Source organism: Artemia franciscana, chromosome 21, assembly GCF_032884065.1.
Source record: "Artemia franciscana chromosome 21, ASM3288406v1, whole genome shotgun sequence".
Classification (NCBI taxonomy): domain Eukaryota; kingdom Metazoa; phylum Arthropoda; class Branchiopoda; order Anostraca; family Artemiidae; genus Artemia; species Artemia franciscana.
The window spans coordinates 28234118-28255595 of record NC_088883.1 but is presented as its reverse complement, the minus strand read 5'-3'; the positions used below and the strand labels follow the sequence as shown (position 1 = coordinate 28255595).

The 21478-nt window shown below is 34.8% G+C and overlaps 1 protein-coding gene across 3 annotated transcripts in view; it reads right to left on the bottom strand.

Moving 5' to 3' along the window:
* Positions 1-15271, bottom strand: part of LOC136040789 (terminal nucleotidyltransferase 4B-like) — a 168473-nt gene extending 153202 nt beyond the window's left edge. For all 3 annotated transcript variants that reach the window (XR_010620884.1, XM_065725118.1, XM_065725119.1), the window contains exons 1-2: positions 14847-15271; positions 8651-8741 (exon numbers count right to left, since the gene is read on the bottom strand). Coding sequence is in view for 2 of the 3 variants with exons in the window: in XM_065725118.1 (XP_065581190.1) it covers positions 8651-8741; positions 14847-15120 (365 nt within the window). In the remaining variant the exon portion in view is untranslated. The remainder of the gene's footprint in view (positions 1-8650; positions 8742-14846) is intronic.
* Between the last annotated feature and the right edge of the window lie 6207 nt (positions 15272-21478).

The following is a 21478-nucleotide window of genomic DNA, read 5'->3' as shown; positions in this document are numbered from 1 at the left end:
CAGTGAAAAGTACACTATTCATAATCAACAAATTACCTCAGCAAATTAGAGAGAGAAAATTTTATAATTTTCAAAAGTTATAATTCAGCTGCAATTTTAAAAGAAGAATTCTTCAAATTATGTTTTGCTTCCAATAAAGCAAACATGTTCATCTTAAACGTAAACAAAAGGGATTTTGTAAAAAATAAAACAGCTTTAGCGTCATTACTTCATGGAAATTCGGCTTCTATTCGGAAAATCGGGAAAAAAAAAGGTCCAATTCATTCACAATATCAAGTAGTTTTTTTTTTTCATCAAACAGTTCGTGATAACGAACTGTAGCAAGGAGCGACCCGGCTCAATAGTAACCGAAACTCTAAAAAACTGAATTTTTACAACAATAGTCACATCAAAAGTATTGCATTTTAATGCTGATTTTAAATATATAATATTCATCAAGTTTAGTTCTAACCATCAGAAGTTACGAGCCTGAAACACCCCCTAAAAGTCATAGGATCTTAACGAAAATCACACCATCAGATTCAGCGTATCAGAGAGCCCTACTGTAGAAATTTCATGCTCCTATCTACAAAAATGTGGGATTTCGTATTTTTTGCCAGAAGACAGATCACGGATGCGTGTTTTTTCCCAAGGGGTGATTGTATCGACCCAGTGGCCCTAGAATGTCGCAAGAGGGTTCATTCTATCGAAAATAAAAAATTCTAGTTCCCTTTTTAAGTGACCCAAAAAACTGGAGGGCACCTAGACCCCCTCCCACGCACATTTTCCCCAAAGGTAACCAGATCAAAATTTTGAGATAGCCATTCTGTTCAGCTTAGTCGAAAACCTAGTAACTATGCCTTTGGGGACGACTTGATCCCCCAGAGTCCACAGGGGAGGGGCTACAAGTTACAAACTTTGAACATTGTTTACATATAGTAATGGTTAATATGAAGTGTACCGACGTTTTCAGGAGGACTTTTTCGCGTTGGGGTGGGGGTGGTTCGGATGAGGGGTTTACGTGGGAGTATTTTTCCATGGAGGAATTTATCATGATGGAAGAGAATTTTCATGAAGGGGGTGCAGGATTTTCTAGCATTATTTTAAAAAAACAATGAGAAAATAAAAATTTTCACCTGGAAGTAATGAGTAGCATTAAAACGAACATAAAATATTACGTATATATGGGGGTTCATCTCCTCCACAATACCTTACTCTTTACGCTAAAGTATTTTTGGTATTTCAACTATTTATTCTACGGCCTTTGTGATTCAGGGGTCATTCTTAAAGATTTGAGATAAAATTCAAGCTTTAGTGTAAAGAGCGAGGTATTGACGAGGGGGCAAACCCTCTCATATACGTAATAAAAAATACACAAATATAGAAGTTCGTTACTTAAGTTAATTCGTAAGGTACGTATGTTTATTACTAACAAAAACGTTCGTACAAAAAATAAAAATCTAATTGCATTTTTAATTAACCGAAAATTGGAGGGCAACTAGACCTTCTCCCCCACCCTTTTTTTATTAAAACCGTCTGATAAAAACTATGAGAAAGCGTTTTAGCAAAAAAAAATAATATGCAAATTTCGTTTTAATTATTCATGTGCGGTGAGCCAAAATAAAAACATGCATTAATTCAGAAAAGTTTAGAAATTAAATAAAAAACAAGAGCTAAGAGCTCATATGGCACTTGTGACGAGATCGGAAGAGCCAAGAGCTCATACGGTATGAGCTCTAGCAAAATTCTTAGAATCAATAAATTGCTTTAAAAGGAAAATCAGAGGCTTAATGCCGGTCGGGATTTAAAATAAGAGCTCTGAGTCACGAGCTCCTTCTATATATCAAATTCATTAAGATCCGATCACCCACTCGTAAGTTAAAAATACCTCAATTTTTCTAATTTTTCCTCTCCCTTCAGCCCCCCAGATGGTCGAATCGGGGAAAACGACTTTATCAAGTCAATTTGCACAGCTCCCTGACACGCCTACCAACTTTCATCATCCTAGCACGTCCAGAAGCACCAAACTCGCCAAAGCACTGAACCCCACCACCTGACTCCCCCAAAGAGAGCGGATCCAGTCCAGTTACGTCAATCACGTATCTACGACATTTATAAGCGTTTTTAAGATTTCCAGTTTCCCCCTCCAACTCCCCCAAATGTCAACAGATCTGGTCAGGATTTGAAATGAGAGCTCTGAGACATGAGTTCCTTCTAAATATTAAATTTCATTAAGATCTGGTCACCCGTTCTTAAGTTAAAAATACCTCAATTTTTCTATTTTTTCCCAAATTAACAACCCCCCGCTCCCCCAAAGAGAACAGATCCGTCTCTATAACTTGTGCTTATTCTTACCATCAAGTTTCATCCCGATCTCTCCACTCTAATCGTTTTCCAAGATTTCTGCTTCCCCCTCCAACCCTCTATGTCCCGGATCCGATTCGAACTGAAAATGGAGCATCTGAGACATAAGATTCTTCTATATAAAGATCCGATCATCCATTCGTAAGATACCTCGATTTTCACGTTTTCTAAGAATTCCGGTTTCCCCCTCCAACTCCCTTCAATGTCACCGGATCTGGTCGGGATTTAAAATGAGAATTCTAAAGCACAAGATCCTTCTAAATATCAAATTTCATTAAGATCTGATCACCCTTCGTAAGTTACAAATAACTCATTTTTACTAATTTTTCCGATTTACCCCCCCCCCCAACTCCACCAAAGAGAGCAGATCCGTTCCGGTTATGTCAGTCACCTATCTTGGACTTATGCTTATTCTTTCTACCAAGTTTCATCCTGATCTCTCCGCTTTAAGCGTTTTCCAAGATTTCCGCCCCCCCCCCTAATGACACTGGATCCGGTCGGGATTTAAAATAAGAGATCTGAGTTTTGAGGTCCTTCTAAATATGAAATTTCATTAAGATACGATCACTCTTTCGTAAGTTAAAAACACCTCATTTTTTCTAATTTTTTAGAATACCCCCCCCCCCCAACTCCCCGAAAGAGAGCAGATCCGTTCCGGTTATGTCAACCCCGTACCTAGGAGTTGGGATTATTTTTTCCATCAAGTTTCATCCCGATCCCTCCACTCTAAGTATTTTCCAAGATTTTAGGTTCCACCCCCCCCCCAGCTTCCCCATCACCGGATTCGGTCGGGATTCAAAATAAGAGCTCTGAGACATAATAGCCTTCAAAACATCAAATTTCATTAAGACCCGATCACTCCTTCGTAAGTTAAAGATACCTCATTTTTCTAATTTTTCAGAATCAGCCCTCCCCCCAACTCCCCCAAAGAGAGCGGATCCGTTCCAGTTATTTCGATAACATATCTAGGACTTGCGCTTATTTTTCTCACCAAGTTTCATCCCGATCCATCCACTCTAAGCGTTCTCCAAGATTTTAGGTTCCCCCCTCAATTCCCCCAATGTCACCGGATCAAGTCAGGATTTAAAATAAGAGCTCTGAGACACAATATCCTTCCAAACTTCAAATTTCATTAAGATCGGATCACTCCTTCGTAAGTTAAAAATACCTCATTTTTTTAATTTTTCAGAATTAAACCTCCCTCCCCCCAACCCCCCCCCCCAAACAGAGCAGATTCGTTCTGGTTATGTCAATAACGTATCTAGGACTTCTGCTTATTTTTCCCGCCAAGTTTCATCCCGATTCCTCCACTCTAAGCGTTTTCCAAGATTTTAGGCCCCCCTCCAAATCCCCCAGTGTCACCGAATCTGGTCGGGATTTAAAATAAGAGCTCCGAGACACGATATCCTTCCAAACATCAAATTTCATTAAGATCCCATCACCCCTTCGTAAGTTAAAAATACCTCATTTTTTCTTTTTTTCTGAATTAGCCCCCCCCCCCCAAAAAGGTCAAATCGGGAAAACGACTATTTCTAATTTAATATGGTCCGGTCCCTGATACGCCTGCCAAATTTCATCGTCCTAGCTAACCTAGAAGTGCCTAAAGTAGCAAAACCGGGACCGACAGACAGACCGACAGAATTTGCGATCGCTATATGTCACTTGGTTAATACCAAGTGCCACAAAAAACAAGTTTTTTAACTGCAAGTAAGGAGCGACATTAAAACTTAAAACGAACAGAAATTATTCAGTATATGAAAGGGGTTCTCCCCTCCGCAACACCTCGCTCTTTATGCTTTTGTTTTAAAAAGCAGATTTGTGACAAAGAGTCAAACTTTAGCGTATACAGGTAGCCTATTTCACAATTATGTTCATTAGCTTACAAACAAAAGACTACAATTTTGGAACACCTTTGTATTACTTTGGTGCCATCACCCTCCATAAAGAAACACTATAAGATTCTTTAGACTACTTCAAAGAGGTAAATTTTCAGGTTAGCCTAACTGAATATTAAGATGGGCCTTGCTTTGAAATAGACACATTTAGTCAAAATTCCATTGTGAATCCATATATAGCTAAGTTTATCGAGACCCCCCTCCCTCTGTAATGGTACAACATATAGTCTGAATTATAAATCTACACTAGATTTTTGGTACATAGCCTAGACGCAGTTTACAACAAAATTTAGCTTTTCAACACAATTAAATGATAAATCTTTTTCATGCTCTTTCATAATTCAATAATCACTTGGTGTGGACTTTTCATTTTGAGCCCTTTGGGCTAAAAGAGCTAAAAACAACCCATAGTATCCTAGTGACCCAAAGCTTAAAAATGTGTTCTTTAAATAGCTTACTAGTGAGAAAATTTTTCATTTATAGCTGGTTAATGATTTATGCTGACTTTGGCTATATATTTCCATATTAGGGGGGGGGGAGTAAAGTATAGTGGAATCAACTTCAAAGTCTGTTAAGTACAATAATTCTATTTATTATGAAGTAACTAAGTACAAGTCTTTTATTCAGGCTCCTCACTATATAAATATATCCCAGTTGTGATGATTATTTGCATCTTGTAATAATGTCAGTGATTCCAATTCATAAAATGTAAGGAGGGGTAATAACCCGTTAGCCATGATAAAATAGAAAATACCTATGAAATAGAAATAAGTAAGTATTTTTTTCGAATTCTAACTGGGATACCCCCCCCCATACCTAATTATCACACCAGAATTATGTAGCCTAATGCTGAATCAGAACAAACACTGTACATAGGAAAGCATAAAACATACAATAATATATCATATACGATTCATGATTTAATAGTATATATTACATAATATATACTAATATATATAATATATATAATATTATATAATATATAATATTATATAATATTATATAATAATATATAATAATATTATATAATAATATAATATTATATAATATATATAATATATATATATAATATATAATATATACATAATATATAATATATTACATAATATATTGAATGAGGTTGAGGCCTCATTCAAGTGCTGGTCTATATTAATCACTAATTTAGGAAAACAGTCTTCCTTTTCTCCTTCTGTCTCTTTATTTTATTTTTATTTTTTTTTTTTTTTTTTTTTTTTTTTTTTTTTTTTTTTTTTTTTTTTTTTTTTTGTGTGTTTGTGCTGTAGCATTGGTGATTTCTCTTTTCATGATAATAATAGTGACAGGTAATGATAATGATATAATGGTATTGTTTTATGAACATTTTTCATTCAGAGGAGTCATGACTCCTTAATTTTGTCCTTAATATAATTCCTGTTTTTTCCTTGCATCACTTTAGAATAACAGTCTGTCACAAGTCATTTTCACTAGTGAATACCCAAATTTTTTAATGCCAATAGACTAACATATTCAGAAAATCCAATAGGATTTTCTAATCCAATAGGTGGAAAATATTCTAATCCAATATTGGAAAATCCAATAGGATTTTCTAACAGGTGTGCCTTATTAGGCTTAAGACACTTGTTCACCTGCAACACAATCTAACCCACCTGAGACTCTAGGTGGGTGGGCCAATTTAGGCTTACGTACCTTGTATCCCTGCAAGTCCAAGTAATTTGTTGGACAACGAATCGTTAGTTAATTTTGTATGAATGTAAATGTCATGGTTCATAAATTGTGTTGCCTGAGCATGACTTTAGTCCAGGATTGTCCATCTGAGACTGCAAGTCAAGGCAAGCAGGTGGTCATGTGTCACTCCTAAAACTAGGTCAACCTGCCTGAAACTCCAGGCAGGCCTACTGGGAAAGTCCACTGGGATTACAATAGGGATCACCAAGATTTTTGGATTAACTCATAACAGACAATGTCTACCAAAGTTGCCTGAACTTGCAGATGAAGAAGCATCCTAAGCCAAATAAGTCTGCCCACCTAGAGTCTCAGGCAAGTTGAACAAGTTTCAAGATTAAAAAATAAGTGGTGTCAACTGTAGACATTTTAATTACTAGACAGCAGGTGTAATTACTAGATTACTAGTAATTAGTTACTAATTACTACTAGTTACTACTAATTACTACTAGTAATTAGTTACTATTACTAGTAACTAATTACTAGTGCAGGTTTAATTACTAGATAGCAGGTGTCTACGGGCGTAATTCCAAAGGTGCTGTGTGTAGGAATACTTGTTTTGTTAATATATAATTAAAATCACATAGCAAATTAAAGAAAAGTAAAAAGTGGGAGCAAAATTTTTATTACTCATAACATTTTTTGTTTTAACAGTTATATGCATGAAACTGTAGTATTATAAATAAAGGTGAACCAACTATTTGTTTTTTGTTTTTTTTTGTTCCCTACAAGAATGTTCTTTGCCTAATTTTTAGATTGATATACATTTTTTACAAACAACTTTTTCATACTATAAGGTTCATTTACAAGTTCTTGGCCTATCTTGACATCCTTGGTCCTAAAAGTGAGACTGAATATGTCAAAGCTTGGAGCCTTACATCTCCTGTCTATAAAAAAACAGATTTTTTATATGGGGGGAATGGTGATTATAGGAGAAATTAAGGGAGGTTTTGGGGTGAGTGGGAAATACTTTTACGAATCCTGTTAGGATCAAAATGTACAACTATTCATATGTGTTTTGATAAGACAGTCAACAAGATCACACAGAATAAAGAAGTCAACCTTTAGTGCTCACAAAAACTTTATATTTAATAAACATTATATTTATAATTTTATATTTCATAAACTTCATATTTAAGGAGCAGAAGAAAGGACATATGATGCTTATTTGATCTTACTTTATCCCAAAGGAATTCATAATCCCATGCTCAAAAATTGTAAATTTAAAAAAAATACAGGAGAGCAAAGATTTTTTCTTTCTATGAAAAACCAACTGGTGAATGAAAAAAATTAATTGAAAAGAATAGACAACTAAATCAAAACTGGTTACGTTGGTTTTATAAGATATTTCAACAGCTAAATCATATTCAATACTTATTTCTGGTCATTCTGGCCCCTAGACAAGAGCAACTGAAGTGTTGTTTCTTCACAAGCCATGCTTCTGGTGTGCAGCTGGTCGTATAATCAATGTGCAGCCCAGTTAGTAATAATTAATATTACTACCGCTACTACTTCCACAGCATTGGTCAGTCTAGTAGTATTATGGTCATCTTTGATGTTTAATCTTGTATCATAAAAAAGTTATATTTCGAAGAAGATGCATTATACCTAAAATACTTATTATTTTGCCAGTTTTTACGTCAGTTCCCTGGTGACAAAAACAAATTTGATAGCCTACTCATTATCTATTTTCTACGTTTCCTCCACAGTATAAATTTACATACGGACAGTAGCGAAGTTTGTTCAAAAATGACACACATCATAGCGCACTGAGTGGGAAGTTCCCAGTACGTGTCAGTTGCTTCTTGGCGCTACTGTTTGTATATACTTGCATACTGTGGTTTCCGGACAGCAGGCCAAGGGAAACTACTTGGAGTCAAGCAGCAACTCCAGCTGAAGTTAAATCATACAATGGGGCAGCATATTACCTAACTCTTACCCCTTACCAAACCTGAGATCACATAGATAATCCATGTGGATTCAGATTATCATTCATCACAGAAGTTCTATTAAACACAGACACCAAATACTGTAACCAGGTCTTTCTGAGTAAATTCTACATATCCGTCTCGTCATTAATGTGATAAGAACAAATCTTGCCCCCCCCCCTATTTCAGAGACCAGTTTCTGGCCATGTAAAGCCACAACTATAAGCTTAGCTATTAGTCTCCAATGATATTTGGTCAAAATGCATACAGTATAGAGCTTTAAGTCCCCACTCTCCACTCTAGACTCACTCTAGACTACACCCACTCTAGACTCATTTAAAACTGGGGTCAACAAAGATTGGGCCAATGATGACAGGAAGCTCAATTGGACTCAAACGTTAACTGAAGTTGTCACAAAACCACCAGCAAAAAACATACAGATCATCACCACCTTATCTTAATGCCAACTGTGATTTCCGGCAATTGGGATGGCCAACAGAAATGATTATTTACTGATTAAAGTTATCTAAGTTGAGATAGGGGGTTTTCCCTTAAATACTGTAAAATCCTTGAAGAGTTAAAGCCATATGATTAAAGGAGGGGCTCAATGATTTGAATAGAAACTGATAATTTCAGTTGCTCGTGCCAAACCACTTTCTCCCAAATTAGGAATTTTGGTGAAACAGTCATAAAATACAGCTAAAAAGGATCACACAATCATATGACTAGTAAAAATACTTTGAAGACACTTTAAAATCTCACCCAACTTCTCTTGCAGAATAGTTTCTATCAGGGTTTAACCAAGGACAACCACCATTTCTTCTTATTAAATCCTCCATTGCATGAGGAAACCCTAAGAAAAATATAATTGTTTACAAAAGGAAAATCAAATATATAAAATGGTGAAAACGTACCTTCAAAACACTGAACCTTTCTTCAACGAAAACCGTACTTTCGTAGAAGAAATAATGTTACATTACACTAGAATATACCCAACAAGGACAAATTTGTGACTAAAATGAAATACGCAATATAATAAAAGCACCTACAAAGAGGGTGAACCTATTTGTTCAGTAAAAACCATGTCTTCAAAAAAGATATAATGACGCACCAATAAAGAAATCCCACAGCGAATTTTTGGTCAAAATAAATACATCAGGTAATGAAAACATACCTTCAAAGAAAAAATAATGATGCATCAAATAATGCATCAAATATGCTAAATATGACAATTTACAATCCAAATAAAATATGCAAAATAATGAAAACACCTTCAGAGCTTGAAACTCTTTGTTCAGTGAAAATCATACCATCAAAGATATAATACCATCAAAATAAGATACATCAGATAATGAAAACATACCTTCAAAGAGGCTGAACCTCTTTGTTTAACGAAAACTATACCTTCAAACAAAAAAATAACAAACATCAATAGGAGTAAAATAATTATAAGAAATTAGAATCAAAATATGATATAAAAGATAAAACACACCTTCAAAGAGGTTGACCTCTGTTCAATCAAATGACCTCATTCTTCAAAGAACAAATAATTATTCAAGAACAAGGAGTATACCAATTATGACACATTATAATCAAACTATTTTGATGCAATCTTTGGATTCTTAAAAGATAAAAAAAATTAATTATCCAAAAAACTAACAATAAAATATATGCTAAAACATGAGGAAAATGACACTGTCCATAGAACATGGTAGAGACATTGTCCATGCAAAAAGCAACGAGAAGACCAATAAAGATCTAGAAAAGATATCCTTTATGTAGATACTGAAAAATACTGTAAATAAACGCCTTTGAAATTTTAAGTGTGGATCCTAAGATCATTAAGTTTTCTTTTTTATGCAGTCTTCACAGTTCCATCACAAGCAATGATGTGCTGCTAATAATAATAATTTCATATGATTCAATTTTAATATCATTTTAATTTAATTTCATAAGTCAATTTATTTAATTAATTCAAATCTACTAATGTAATTAATTATCTTTAACTTTTTTTACATTATTTTAGTATTATCTATGGCAATTGGGTTTTTCAACAACCAAACCATGAAATATTGTTTAATTCTAGGAAGCAATCCTGGCATATATCCCAACACAATTTGAAAGGCTTTAAATATTCCATGAAGACTGACCTATGCCTGTGTTATCTTTAAAAAAAAGTTTCCAAATTTAGCTCAACAGTCTATGGATTATATGTCTTGACAGAGTAGTTCTCTGTATTTGAGCTAGATTCTAAGCCAAAATTGAATTTTCTATAAACTTAGGAGCAATTTTCTTAGAATCTGTCATATTAAATATAACAGTAATGAACCTGGAATCTAACTTATGACCCCAGGGAGGTTTTTTTTAAGTAATCACCATTTCTCCTTGAAAGGCCACTGACTCTGAATGAGCTCTGACAATGAATTGTACTAAAACAACGGCCCTATTTTATTTTGTGTTTACATAAATAATTTGCCCTAAAGTATTCAAAATGTAACTATAGAAAGGTCTACAATCATGATCCCCAACATGGCTCACAGGCACTACCAGTGGGAGATTGCGATGTTTTGGTGGGTTATGGGCAGGATGTGCACCTTTTGACTAAATATACTCTAAGGCATTAATTAAAAAAAAATGGCAACACTGTTTTCTTATCTTAACCAAGTATAATCCAAAAATCTTCAAAAATCAGAGGAAATAAGTATCAATCTGCTTACCTGCTTTGCTAATAAGTAAACCTATAGGGTGGTGTATTACCCTTACTTGTATTTTTAAGGTCAACCTTGTTATTTAAGGACATTTCTGTTTGACCTTGTTTTAATTAGCCCACATGAATGCTTGGTTTCAAACTTGGCACGCGCACACTGTTGTCATTATTATAACAATAGAGTTATGGATAAAAATAAAGGACTGTCTAACTCAGTTGCCCAAATAAGACCAAGACATTCACCTAAAAAGGGTGCTGATGAGTGAAAGGGTTGTGACTCCAAATTGCAAGATGACAATTTTGCACTGCTTTGTGACTCTTGTGAATCCTGGGTATGCATTGTATACTTGGAAATGACAGAGCTGGAATACAACTTATTCACAAAAATGACTTGGAGGCTTGGGTCACTTTGGTTCTGCCCTGTATGTAAACAACAGAAAAACTCAATCAACCAAAGAAAAAGATATTTTGAGGACTGAAATTCAAACGTCATTTAAGGTGATGGAGGATAAGTTTTGTGCTTTATTAGAGCCTATCCAACAGAAAGTAGCTGGAATCAAGAAAGACGTGAAAAATAAGTGCACACTTTCCAACGTCCAGCATTTTACCAAGAACCTAATTGGAGTGAAGTGTCAGAGCTTGGAAAAAAACTTGACTTAAAAATTTGTGAAAAAGAACAAGGAAATCAGTGTAAGTAGTTTGAACTTAAGTTCAGTTTATGTGTCAGATCTTGTAGAAAAACAAAAAAACCTCATCATGTTTGGTCTGGCTAAAGACACTACTTTGTCACCTTCTAGACAACAAAACAAGACCAATTACAAATTTTTCAAAAAAAAAGCTACTTGTATTTTGCCCTGCGAAATGCAGCTACTCAGTTAGACTTGGTAAACATACACCTGGTAAGACCAGGCCAATTAAGTTGATGTTCAAGACACCAGTAACAGCTGAAACCCCAAACAGCTATGCAAGCATTGAAGAATGACTCCCTAAAAAAGTTTAAGTGTCTAAGTGATAAATTTTTGGTAACATGTACAAATGCAGACTGCCTGTCATCTAAATGGGAAGAGTTTAGTGAGCTAATAAAGCAATGTAAACCACATTTAGTTGTTGTTATGGAAGTTTTACCAAAACATTTCAGTGACCCATCTATTTATTTTCAGCTGCTACCACAATATAATTTAGTATCTAATAATTTTGGTGTATTTACATTAGTAAATACGCCTTTTTGTTTAAATGCTTTTGTTGTGTAGTTTTGTGTTATTTAGAAGTTTTTGCTGTTTAGCTTGTCATTGCCAATTTACTTCAGATTAGTAATATGATTTTGTGGTTTTGTGACAAGCATTGATGCTTACCACTATTTGAAATAATTAATAAATAAATGATGTTGTATTCAAAGGCATTTCAAGAACAAAAAAGATAGATGATTGTATTGCAATGATGTAATACATTTCACTATTATAAAATATGACCTGAGGACAACCCAAAGAAAGATACCAATTTAATTGCTTTTAAGCTTCCTTCATGTGAATATACATAAAATTTTGAATAACAGAATTTAATTATCCCAAGAATGTCATCAGGATTTTAGAAATGCCTAGGTGGGGCATGGCCCAAAACTGGTAGGGAACTACTGGTCTACAGTCAATCTAAGCTTCATCCCTTGGTTTCTATTGTACATGGAAGTTGTGGACCAAAAACAGTGTGGTTTTAGGAAGCAAGGATACATCCCAAATACAGGGATCTAAGCTTCATCACTTGATTTCTATCATACACAGGTGTTGCAGACCAAAAACAGTGTGGTTTTAGGAAGGAGGGATGCATCCCAAATACAAAGATCTAAGCTTCATAACTTGGTTTCTATTGTACACAAATGTTATAGACCAAAAAAGTGTGGATTTAGGAAGGGGCAGGGATGTATCAACCAAGTTTTCACTCTTAGATTAATAATCAAGAAGTGCCTGAGTCATCAGTTCTATGTATTTTGAAGAAACATTTGATATAAGAGCTTTATTAAAGGTCCTATCCTTGCATGGTATACCATATACATTGGTACCACATCAAATCATTATCTGGTGTTACCCCTGGTATAAGCATAGAATTGGGGCAGTTGAGAAGGTATGTTAAGAAAACAATTCTTACATCATAATGTACAGAATAGTTAAAAGTTAACACATTTTGACTGCAATTCCACAATATTCTGAGGTTTAAATATAAAGCTAAAATTATAGATTTTCAATATGTACTGAATATTTACCTATATATGTACTGAATATTTACCAGTCTAGGCTAATAGTAGCTCACTTTTATTTTGTTAGCCTATTATATTGTAGCCTAGTGTTGCCCTTGGTATAAGCCTAGAATTGAGGCTGTTGAGAAGGTATGTTAAGAAAACAATTTCACTTCATAATGTACAGAATAGTTAAAAGTTAACACATTTTGACTGCAATTCCACAATATTCTGAAGTTTAAATATAAAGCTAAAATTATAGATTTTCAATGTAGGGTTTAAATTGCAGAGCTTACACCACCTGCCCTTTTAGCCCTCAAACATGCCAGGCTGGCAATACATCTAGTGACACCCAACAATGAAACCAAAGTGTCCTGTATATATGTAAATAATGATGATCCATTCATGATCTGTGAGAGTCAATGCTACCAGGCAGCATTTACAGGTTCTTCAACCTTAGTCACTAAAGATGCAATTTAAGGTATGTATCACTCTTGTCCTAACCTGTCTACACATAAATTAAATCAGTATTGACAAGATAAAAGAACAGAAAACATACAATTGGGCTTGCCTATACATCTGTACATTAGGGAGGAGTAAAGTATAAGCAAAGCAGAATTGTATTCAAAATGTTTTTACTACACTTATTTTGCATAGGCCTACTACAAAGTAAGAACTGTTTTTTTAACATGTTTCTTTCTCAGCAGCCACAATTCTAGGCTTATACTACCAAGAATAGGGTATTTGCATATATAGGTAGCTGGAGAAAGGGAAACATGTTAAGAAAACAATTCTTACTTGATAATATGCAGAATAACCATAGTTAACCCATTTGGCATGCAGCCCTGCTGTACTTTATCCCTACCCCCCCTGATATGCAAATATACAGCCCCAATTATATATTTCCTATCTCTTCTCCTAATACATCTTAATAGTTTTATCCCATATGCCTATAAATTGAATCAACAGTGACAAAAAAATGCAAACAAGTTGCAGGTGGTATAATCAATTGAAAAATAGGTAAATACTGAGCAGTTTATATAAATGATCTACAAATCAAGTGAATATACAACTTGATGCTACTTTTCATGGTCTTTCTGAATATAATCATTAATTTTCACACAAATTCAATTTTAAGCCCTTTTAGGACCTTTGAAAATAATAATTTCTTTCTATATTTGTTTATATAAAAATAGGTTAAAGCATTTGTCCTTATAAATCTATTTTGTACATGTCATATAATTCACAAACATTGATTTTTCAAGAATAAGTTGAATACAAACAATTCAGAATGATTTCACCATTTTCTCTTCATACTGTGCTTATAACTTCCATTTCATCTATATGTTGAAAAACATCAAAGCCAACAGAAGAAACATGATGGATGGGAAAGTGGAAAAATTGTTTAGAACTTTTTATCCAACTAAATTGTGACAAATCAATGTTGATAGATTATATAACTTTAAAAATGGATTTTATAATGAAATAGGCCTAGTAAGTTTTAAACCAATGTTTCAGTCCTTTTTATGCCAAATCACCATATAAATATATTTTCAAGGGTTAAAAAAAGGCTTAAAACTAAATTTTTGGTGAAAAATGATTATTATATTCAGACAAAATATCCCTAGGCTAGTGATATATTCACATTATTTGTAAGTCAATCATATGAACTACTTATTATTTGCTGAAAAATAAATATTTTGGACTACATGTTTTTAAATTGGAGGGTTGGGGGTAAAGAATAGCAAAGCTGTATGCAAGGTGTGATAACTAGGATTATTCTGCATAGACTATTATGAAGTAGGCCTAAGAATCATTTCTTTAACATGCTACCTTACCTTCCAGTAGCTATCTGGACATTTGCCAAGAATACTTTTATCAGAAAGCTACCTTCTCAACAGCTAAAATTCTAGGCTTAGCCTATATCTTACCCTCATAAGAGCCATAACACAAGAATGTTAAAGAGAAAACTAGTCTAGGGAGCCTATTGTTACCAAAAGATATACTTATTTGTGATTACATACCAACCGTGGTGCTAGCAATATTCCTATCATGTCTTCTCTTCATAGCAACAATTGATTCAGTCTGTTGGTGAATGGAAATGTCTCTGTTTGTGGGTGAACTATCTGTATCACTAGAACCTTGTGAACTGGGTCGGCTAGGAATACTACCAGCACGACTGCTACTAACACTAACTTGTTCTCTTTCAAGACGTTTAAGGGAAAACCAAATTCGACCCCACAATTGCTGGGCTGGACCAATCTGCTCAGGTTGATACCATGCAATCCTTGAATCCATCAGCAGAACTGAATCCTGCGTTGCTTTGACTTTTAATGGCACATTTTAAATTTATTCCAGAGGTAAGTTATAGGCTATCTTTAAATATAGAAAATTCTTTTTAAAATAATAATGTGTAAAGTACAATTCAAGGAAAACGGCTCGAGCCCGATTTTAATGCCATGACACACGAGGATAAATGGACAGCGTTTTTACATCGCGCTCGAGAGGTGTTTTTTTTTTTAATTTTTAGTTAAAACTAAACTTTTTGTAAAATGAAATTATTTGCCCTAGTACACTGGTTTACATAACTCCCGTAAGAATAGACCTTGTTACTTATTTGTAATTTTTCTTAGCCGACTATAGCATATTACAGATTTTAGCTCCGTACCCTAAGTTACATAGTTCAAGATAAGTTCTTACGTAGCAAAAAGAAAGGTCCATAATATTGGACGGATAATATGGACGTTTTGTCGCGTATTAGAAAATGAAGCTGGCTTGGCTTTCTAAAGTTTATTTCTGTTATTCACCACTGGCCAACAAGCGTTATTAGCTTTTAAATAGCTTGATTCTTAAATCTTCATTTCCGATTAGCCAATGTAATTTTTTTAGCCTTCTTATTAGCCAACTTCACTTTCCATTGGTTTTTCGTGACTGGCACTTTTAATCGCTAAGACACAGCTTATCGTGATTGCTTTCTCCCTATAAATTGTAGGCCTATTCAACAAGCTTATTGTAATTATTCTTTCAATCTTCGTAGTTTTTGGCGTTTAGTAGTGATGAAATAGGCAGAATGAATTTGTCTCACAAAGGTAAGTCGTTCATTTATTGAAAAATAAATTATCACAAAAAGCACATCTTCCTCCTCCCCTTCTATAAGGCTTTTTTATAGAATAGGTGGTACAGTAAACTTCAAAGACTCATTTGACTGGAGTCCAAAGTTCTAGTGTCAAACTTTAGTAATAGTACAGTTTCAAAGTTGATACTATTTTTTTCTATTATATTGTTTTCAGTGACGAAGGCCTAAAAAGGTCTATTTTTATATCTTTTTAATTTTTCTGTCTGTGTTTGCTTTCAGTTTTTGGCATTCAGCCTTTTTTCACGAGTATAAGAACCCACTCGGCTTAGCTTTTCATTTTCATTATTGAAAACTGATGGAAAGCTGCCACACCGTTATTCCTAAGAGGACAAGAATTGGAAAGTGAATTGAGACTGCAAGTAGAAGTGGTTTTGGATAGTTGTTTTTGGCCTAAATTAAAATAATTACAATTACGACCTTAATAAAACCTCTGATTTTGACTTTTTGTTCATATTATTTGAAATTACTTCAAGAAATAAACGGGGTTTTTAAAAACATTTACGATAAGTATGAAAGTCAATCTTTAACACTTGTTTTTTCCATAACAATTGACTATAATAACGTGAAACTCGTCAATTTTTGAAAACATGCTTTTCACTCGTTATTCTGAATTAGCAGGGCAAATTTTCATAAGCTTGTTTTATACGTCTGATTCATTTCCCACCGTTTTTACTAGTACATTTTTGCCAGTAAGGCAAGGCTTGCTGCCAAAACCCTTTTAGGAATTACTATTGTTGAGTTGCCTTCATTAGCACTCAATGGAACATATTAAGTTAATTATTTGCATGTTCTGCGTCGGAGATCATTGAAACTGGTTTGTTCTGGATATATTTGGGGTATATTGTAATTATTATGTTTCGGTATTCTGAATAAAAATTTATAGGGTGGGGTTTTTGACGATGTGAGGATTGTGTTTAAGTTTCTCGATCGTAGAAATCTAAATTTATTATTGAAATATAGGTTTCGTATTATTTTACGATTTATTTTCCTTTTTCTGTTCTCCTTTCTCTACTGTTTTCCTGGCCATGGATGTTTTCGAAAGGGGGACGGGAATGTGCTTTATTTGTATATTATGAAAATTATTTTTCAAAAAATGAATGATTTGCTTCGGTGAAACATTAATTGCTCCCACTTGGCTTATCATTTTGGAAGCGCTATTGCACTGCCTACGATTAAATAAAAATAAAAAATTTTTACGCCAGTAAAGATTTACATCAAAACTTCCAACCAAGAAACTTACATATATAACACGGTTCTTCTATGTCATGATTACCCACCCTTTTCTTTCTGCTCTTAGGAGAAACCCTTTTACAATAGCCCATTAAGAAAAGCATCAAACATTAAACAAACATATAAACACTCGTTACTGAGCTCCAAATTCTATCATTTCACGCAAATATATGGAGGCTTGAAACCTCTACAACCAGGTTCTTGAGCAGAGTGTGTCTGACTCGAATTTCAGCAAGTTGGCACCTTTTTTAGGAGATAATTTTTCCTTTATTCTAAAGTTACTCAAAACTTCTCTCGCTCTTGACTTCTTTAGAGTATTTTTAAGCCTAATGAACATTATATATTTAGAATCAAATAGCTCGTGGTAATCAAACTACTATTAAGGAGTGCTACAGTTCGATTTTAAACGAAACTCTAAAAAATACACTTGGGGTTTTAATAATAATAGATAAATCAAAAGGACAAAGTTTCTATTTTAATTAAAAATATATAAAGTTTATTAAGTTTAATTTTACCCATCAAAAGCTACAAGCCTGATAAAATCTTGCCCCATTTTTGAAAAAGAAGGAAGACAAAGCCGAAACATCAAGTGATCTGAATGAAAATAGCACCCTCATATTCAGCACACCAGAAAACCCAGTGGTAGATGCTTCAAGCTCCTATGTAAAAAACATAGAACTTTGCAGTTTTTGGAAGAAGAAAGACCCCTAATTCGCTCTTTTTCCCACTTCAAGTAATCGTTTCGAGCCATTTATCACAGAAGATCAGTAGACTACTATTACTACTACTACTACTACTACTACTACTACTACTACTACTACTACTACTACTACTAATAATAATAATAATAATAATAATAATAATAATAATAATAACTCACTGCAGCACCAAGCCGCCTGAGGCCAACATAGCTACGCACGTTACTCCTCCAACCCAATCTATTTTTAGCCTCCCTCTTTGCACCCTCCCAGGAAGTTCCCATTTCCTTTAAATCTTTATTTATGACATCCTCCCAACCCAGACAAGGATAACCTGCTTCCCGTATAGCCCCAGACGGTTGGCCAAAAAGGACAATCTTCGGTAATCTGTCATCCCTCATCCGCAGAACGTGGCCCAGCCATCTCAAACTTTCTTTCATTATAGCCCTAGAAAGTGGGATTGAACCACTTTTTCGCACAACCTACTGTTTGAAATACGGTCAGTCAGCCGGGTACCCAGAACAATCCGTAGGCAATTTCCCTGGAAAACATCTAGTAAATTTTCATCTGCTTTTCGGAGCTCCCATGCTTCAGAACCGTATTTGACCACTGTTATCACTGTAGCTTCCAATATTCTAATCTTGGTTTGCAGACTTATCTTTCTATTTTTCCAAACTTTTTTTTAACTGTGAAAAAATACCCTGAGCCTTAGCTATTCTACTTTTAACATCTTCACTGCTCCCACCATCTTTACTAATAATACTACCGAGGTAACTAAAGCTCCCAACCTGATCAATCTTTTCGTTACCTAACGTCACCTGTTCATCTTCACCTATTCCTAGCCTTAGTGACTTAGTCTTCTTAACATTAATTTTCAAGCCTATTTTAGCACCCTGAACTCGCAAAGCCTCTAAACTTCATTCATTTTGCTCACACTTTCATCTAATATGCTTAAATCATCAGCATAATTTAAGTCCAGGAGCGTTTTTCCTTCCCATTTGATTCCGTGGTCTCCAATTGCCTTTCCTGTGCTCCTTAAGACGCAGATGAGTAGAAGGCTAATTTAATCGGAAATCAAAAGTTCTAGTGGACATTTTAAGTGATCAAAAAGATAAAAGGGCAGCTCAATCCCCTCCCACGTTCCCTTTTCACTGAAGTCGTCCAATCAAAACATTGAGATAGCCATTTAATTCAGCATAGTTGAATGGTCCAATAACCATGCCTTTGGAGATAAAATGCCCTTCCCCCAGAGCCCTTGGGGAAAGGGCAGCAATTTACAAAATTTAGCCATTATTTCAATCAATCAATCAATAATTTTATTGACCCATTTAAATGACACGAAAGTGCCCATATGGAGTAAAGGAAAAAAAAAGAGTTAATAAAAAATTAAAAATCAGACTATGATAAATAATTGTAAACAAAAGTACTATAATATGGGTGGCTACGGTCTAGAGACGAAACAAATTCGGCACGTCGTTGGTTCACAGCTACAAACGAATCAGTAACACCATATAGTTGCGTAACTTTGCGGTTACGAGCCCAAAGAGGAAGACTTACATTATGTTTTGCATACTTGTAATATAGCTTACGGATTGTCCGTAAATCAGTCATGATAAATAGCTTCCAAAAAGGAGCTAGGGCTAGGACATGAGGGAGTGTGTAAGCGATATAGAGTCTAACCAAAACATTCTTCCTGTAACGTGTTTTAGCATTAACAAGTAGACCATAAGCTGTTCTAGCCTTCATGCTGAAATGCCCAAGTAGCCCAGCACACGTACTTTTCAGGTCAGTGCCAAGGGGTAAACCCAGATAAGTTAGGGATGACGAAAGTTCGATATCAGAATCACCCGAAGTGACTTTGGTACAATCAGAACCTGGTCGTTTAAAATTGAACTTAATATATTCAATCTTACTCGGATTGAATTTTAGACCAATATCGTTATGCTCCTCACTTAAACTTGCAAAATTCTTCTCTATTAAAACCAGGGTTCTACTCAAATTGAGAATATTTTCAGCATAATTCAAAAGCGATAAGTCCAAGCCACGGAAAATAAAGCTCATTTCAACTTTCTTGTGGGCATCGATAACACTGTTGCTAAATAGCGGTGGAAAGGTTTATTGTTTATTTAGGTATAGTGTTTGATATTGGGATACATACAGACATTGGGGGAGGGATTTCTGCTTGGGGAGATTTCCCACAGTGAAATTTCTCCGTTGGGAAGGAATTTTCTGGGGTTGAGCTTTCCAGGGGAAATTTTACACTGGGGAGATTTGCCGTAATTCTCATACAAAATTCTTTTTAGTTGTCTTACTTTGTCCTTGTCGACCAAATTTAACAAGTGGAAATATTCTAGGAAAATATTTCAGAGGGCTTAGAATTTTCTGGAGGAATTTCCCCTGGAGAGGAAGGAATTTTCCGTGGGATAAATTCTCCGAGGGGGAATTTTTCACGAGAGCAACTTTCTACTGGTTTTGGGCGATTTCTAAAAAAAGTTTCCACGGAGGATGGATTTGATAAAACATAAAAACACAAAGAAAGGGAGAAAGGAAGAAAGTGTAGGTATACTAGATAGTGGTCTTGATTTACATTCCCCTAATCTTTGCGCTTCAAGCATGTTCTTTGCTTTTGCTTTTCCCATTTTCACTTTCCATCAGTGTTCGAGGCGTACGACCGAGGAGGAGAGTGTTTCAAGGAATATCACGAAAATTCCCTTTTGTCAGCTGTAAACAGTGTTGCCACCACTAATTTCGAAAACTTCTGAAAAAGAGCCTAAAAACATAAAGAACCCAAATTCGTCCAAAACCTGTGACCCCTTTTAGAACATGTTACGACCTTCATGTTACACTTTACTTTTGTCCAGTCTCCATTGGCAGATTTTAGGATCTGGACTAATAAACACCGATCATTTTTTGGCAGGCCCGTTAACTTGCCTTTATTATTTCAGTATCTTTCACCAGAATTTGGCAATAAAGACTGAACTTTTGGTACTTTGAAGTTGCAACAATAGGACGTCATTAGTTACTAGAGTAGTTGTGACAAGGTCTAAACAGCTGTGAAATGAAATGGCTATTTTGCTTGAAAATGATAACGAAATAACGACCCTCTCTGCTCATCTACTATAGCAACAAAAAAATCGTTTAAAAGTGCCCGCTTTCATCGTTTGAACTTTGTGACTTACAGTTCAATCCGTAGAAAAAACAACAAGGCGTGAATGGTCATAAGTTGCGAACTATTCAGTTACTATCAGTTTTTAAAGTAAGGAGGTGGATGTTCTCTTTCCTAATAGCAAATCCTACATGTTAATAACGAGAAAGTTTCATGCCCGGGCGTTATGGTTGCTATGTCCTCCCCAGAGGCATAGCTTTTGGACTTTTTTAATTAGATTAGATTGTTTTAGATTGTTAATTAGAATGTTAATTAGATTGTTTTGCCATTAGTGACTGTGCATTATATTTGTGTATATTGAAGTTTCTTTATGTTTTTTTTTTCCTATTACTCCACATATATTCTGTTGCTTTCTAGCGGGTCAAAAAAATAAATTATACAATAGTAGTTTTATTAGTGTAGAGATTATGGCCGAGAGGACACGAA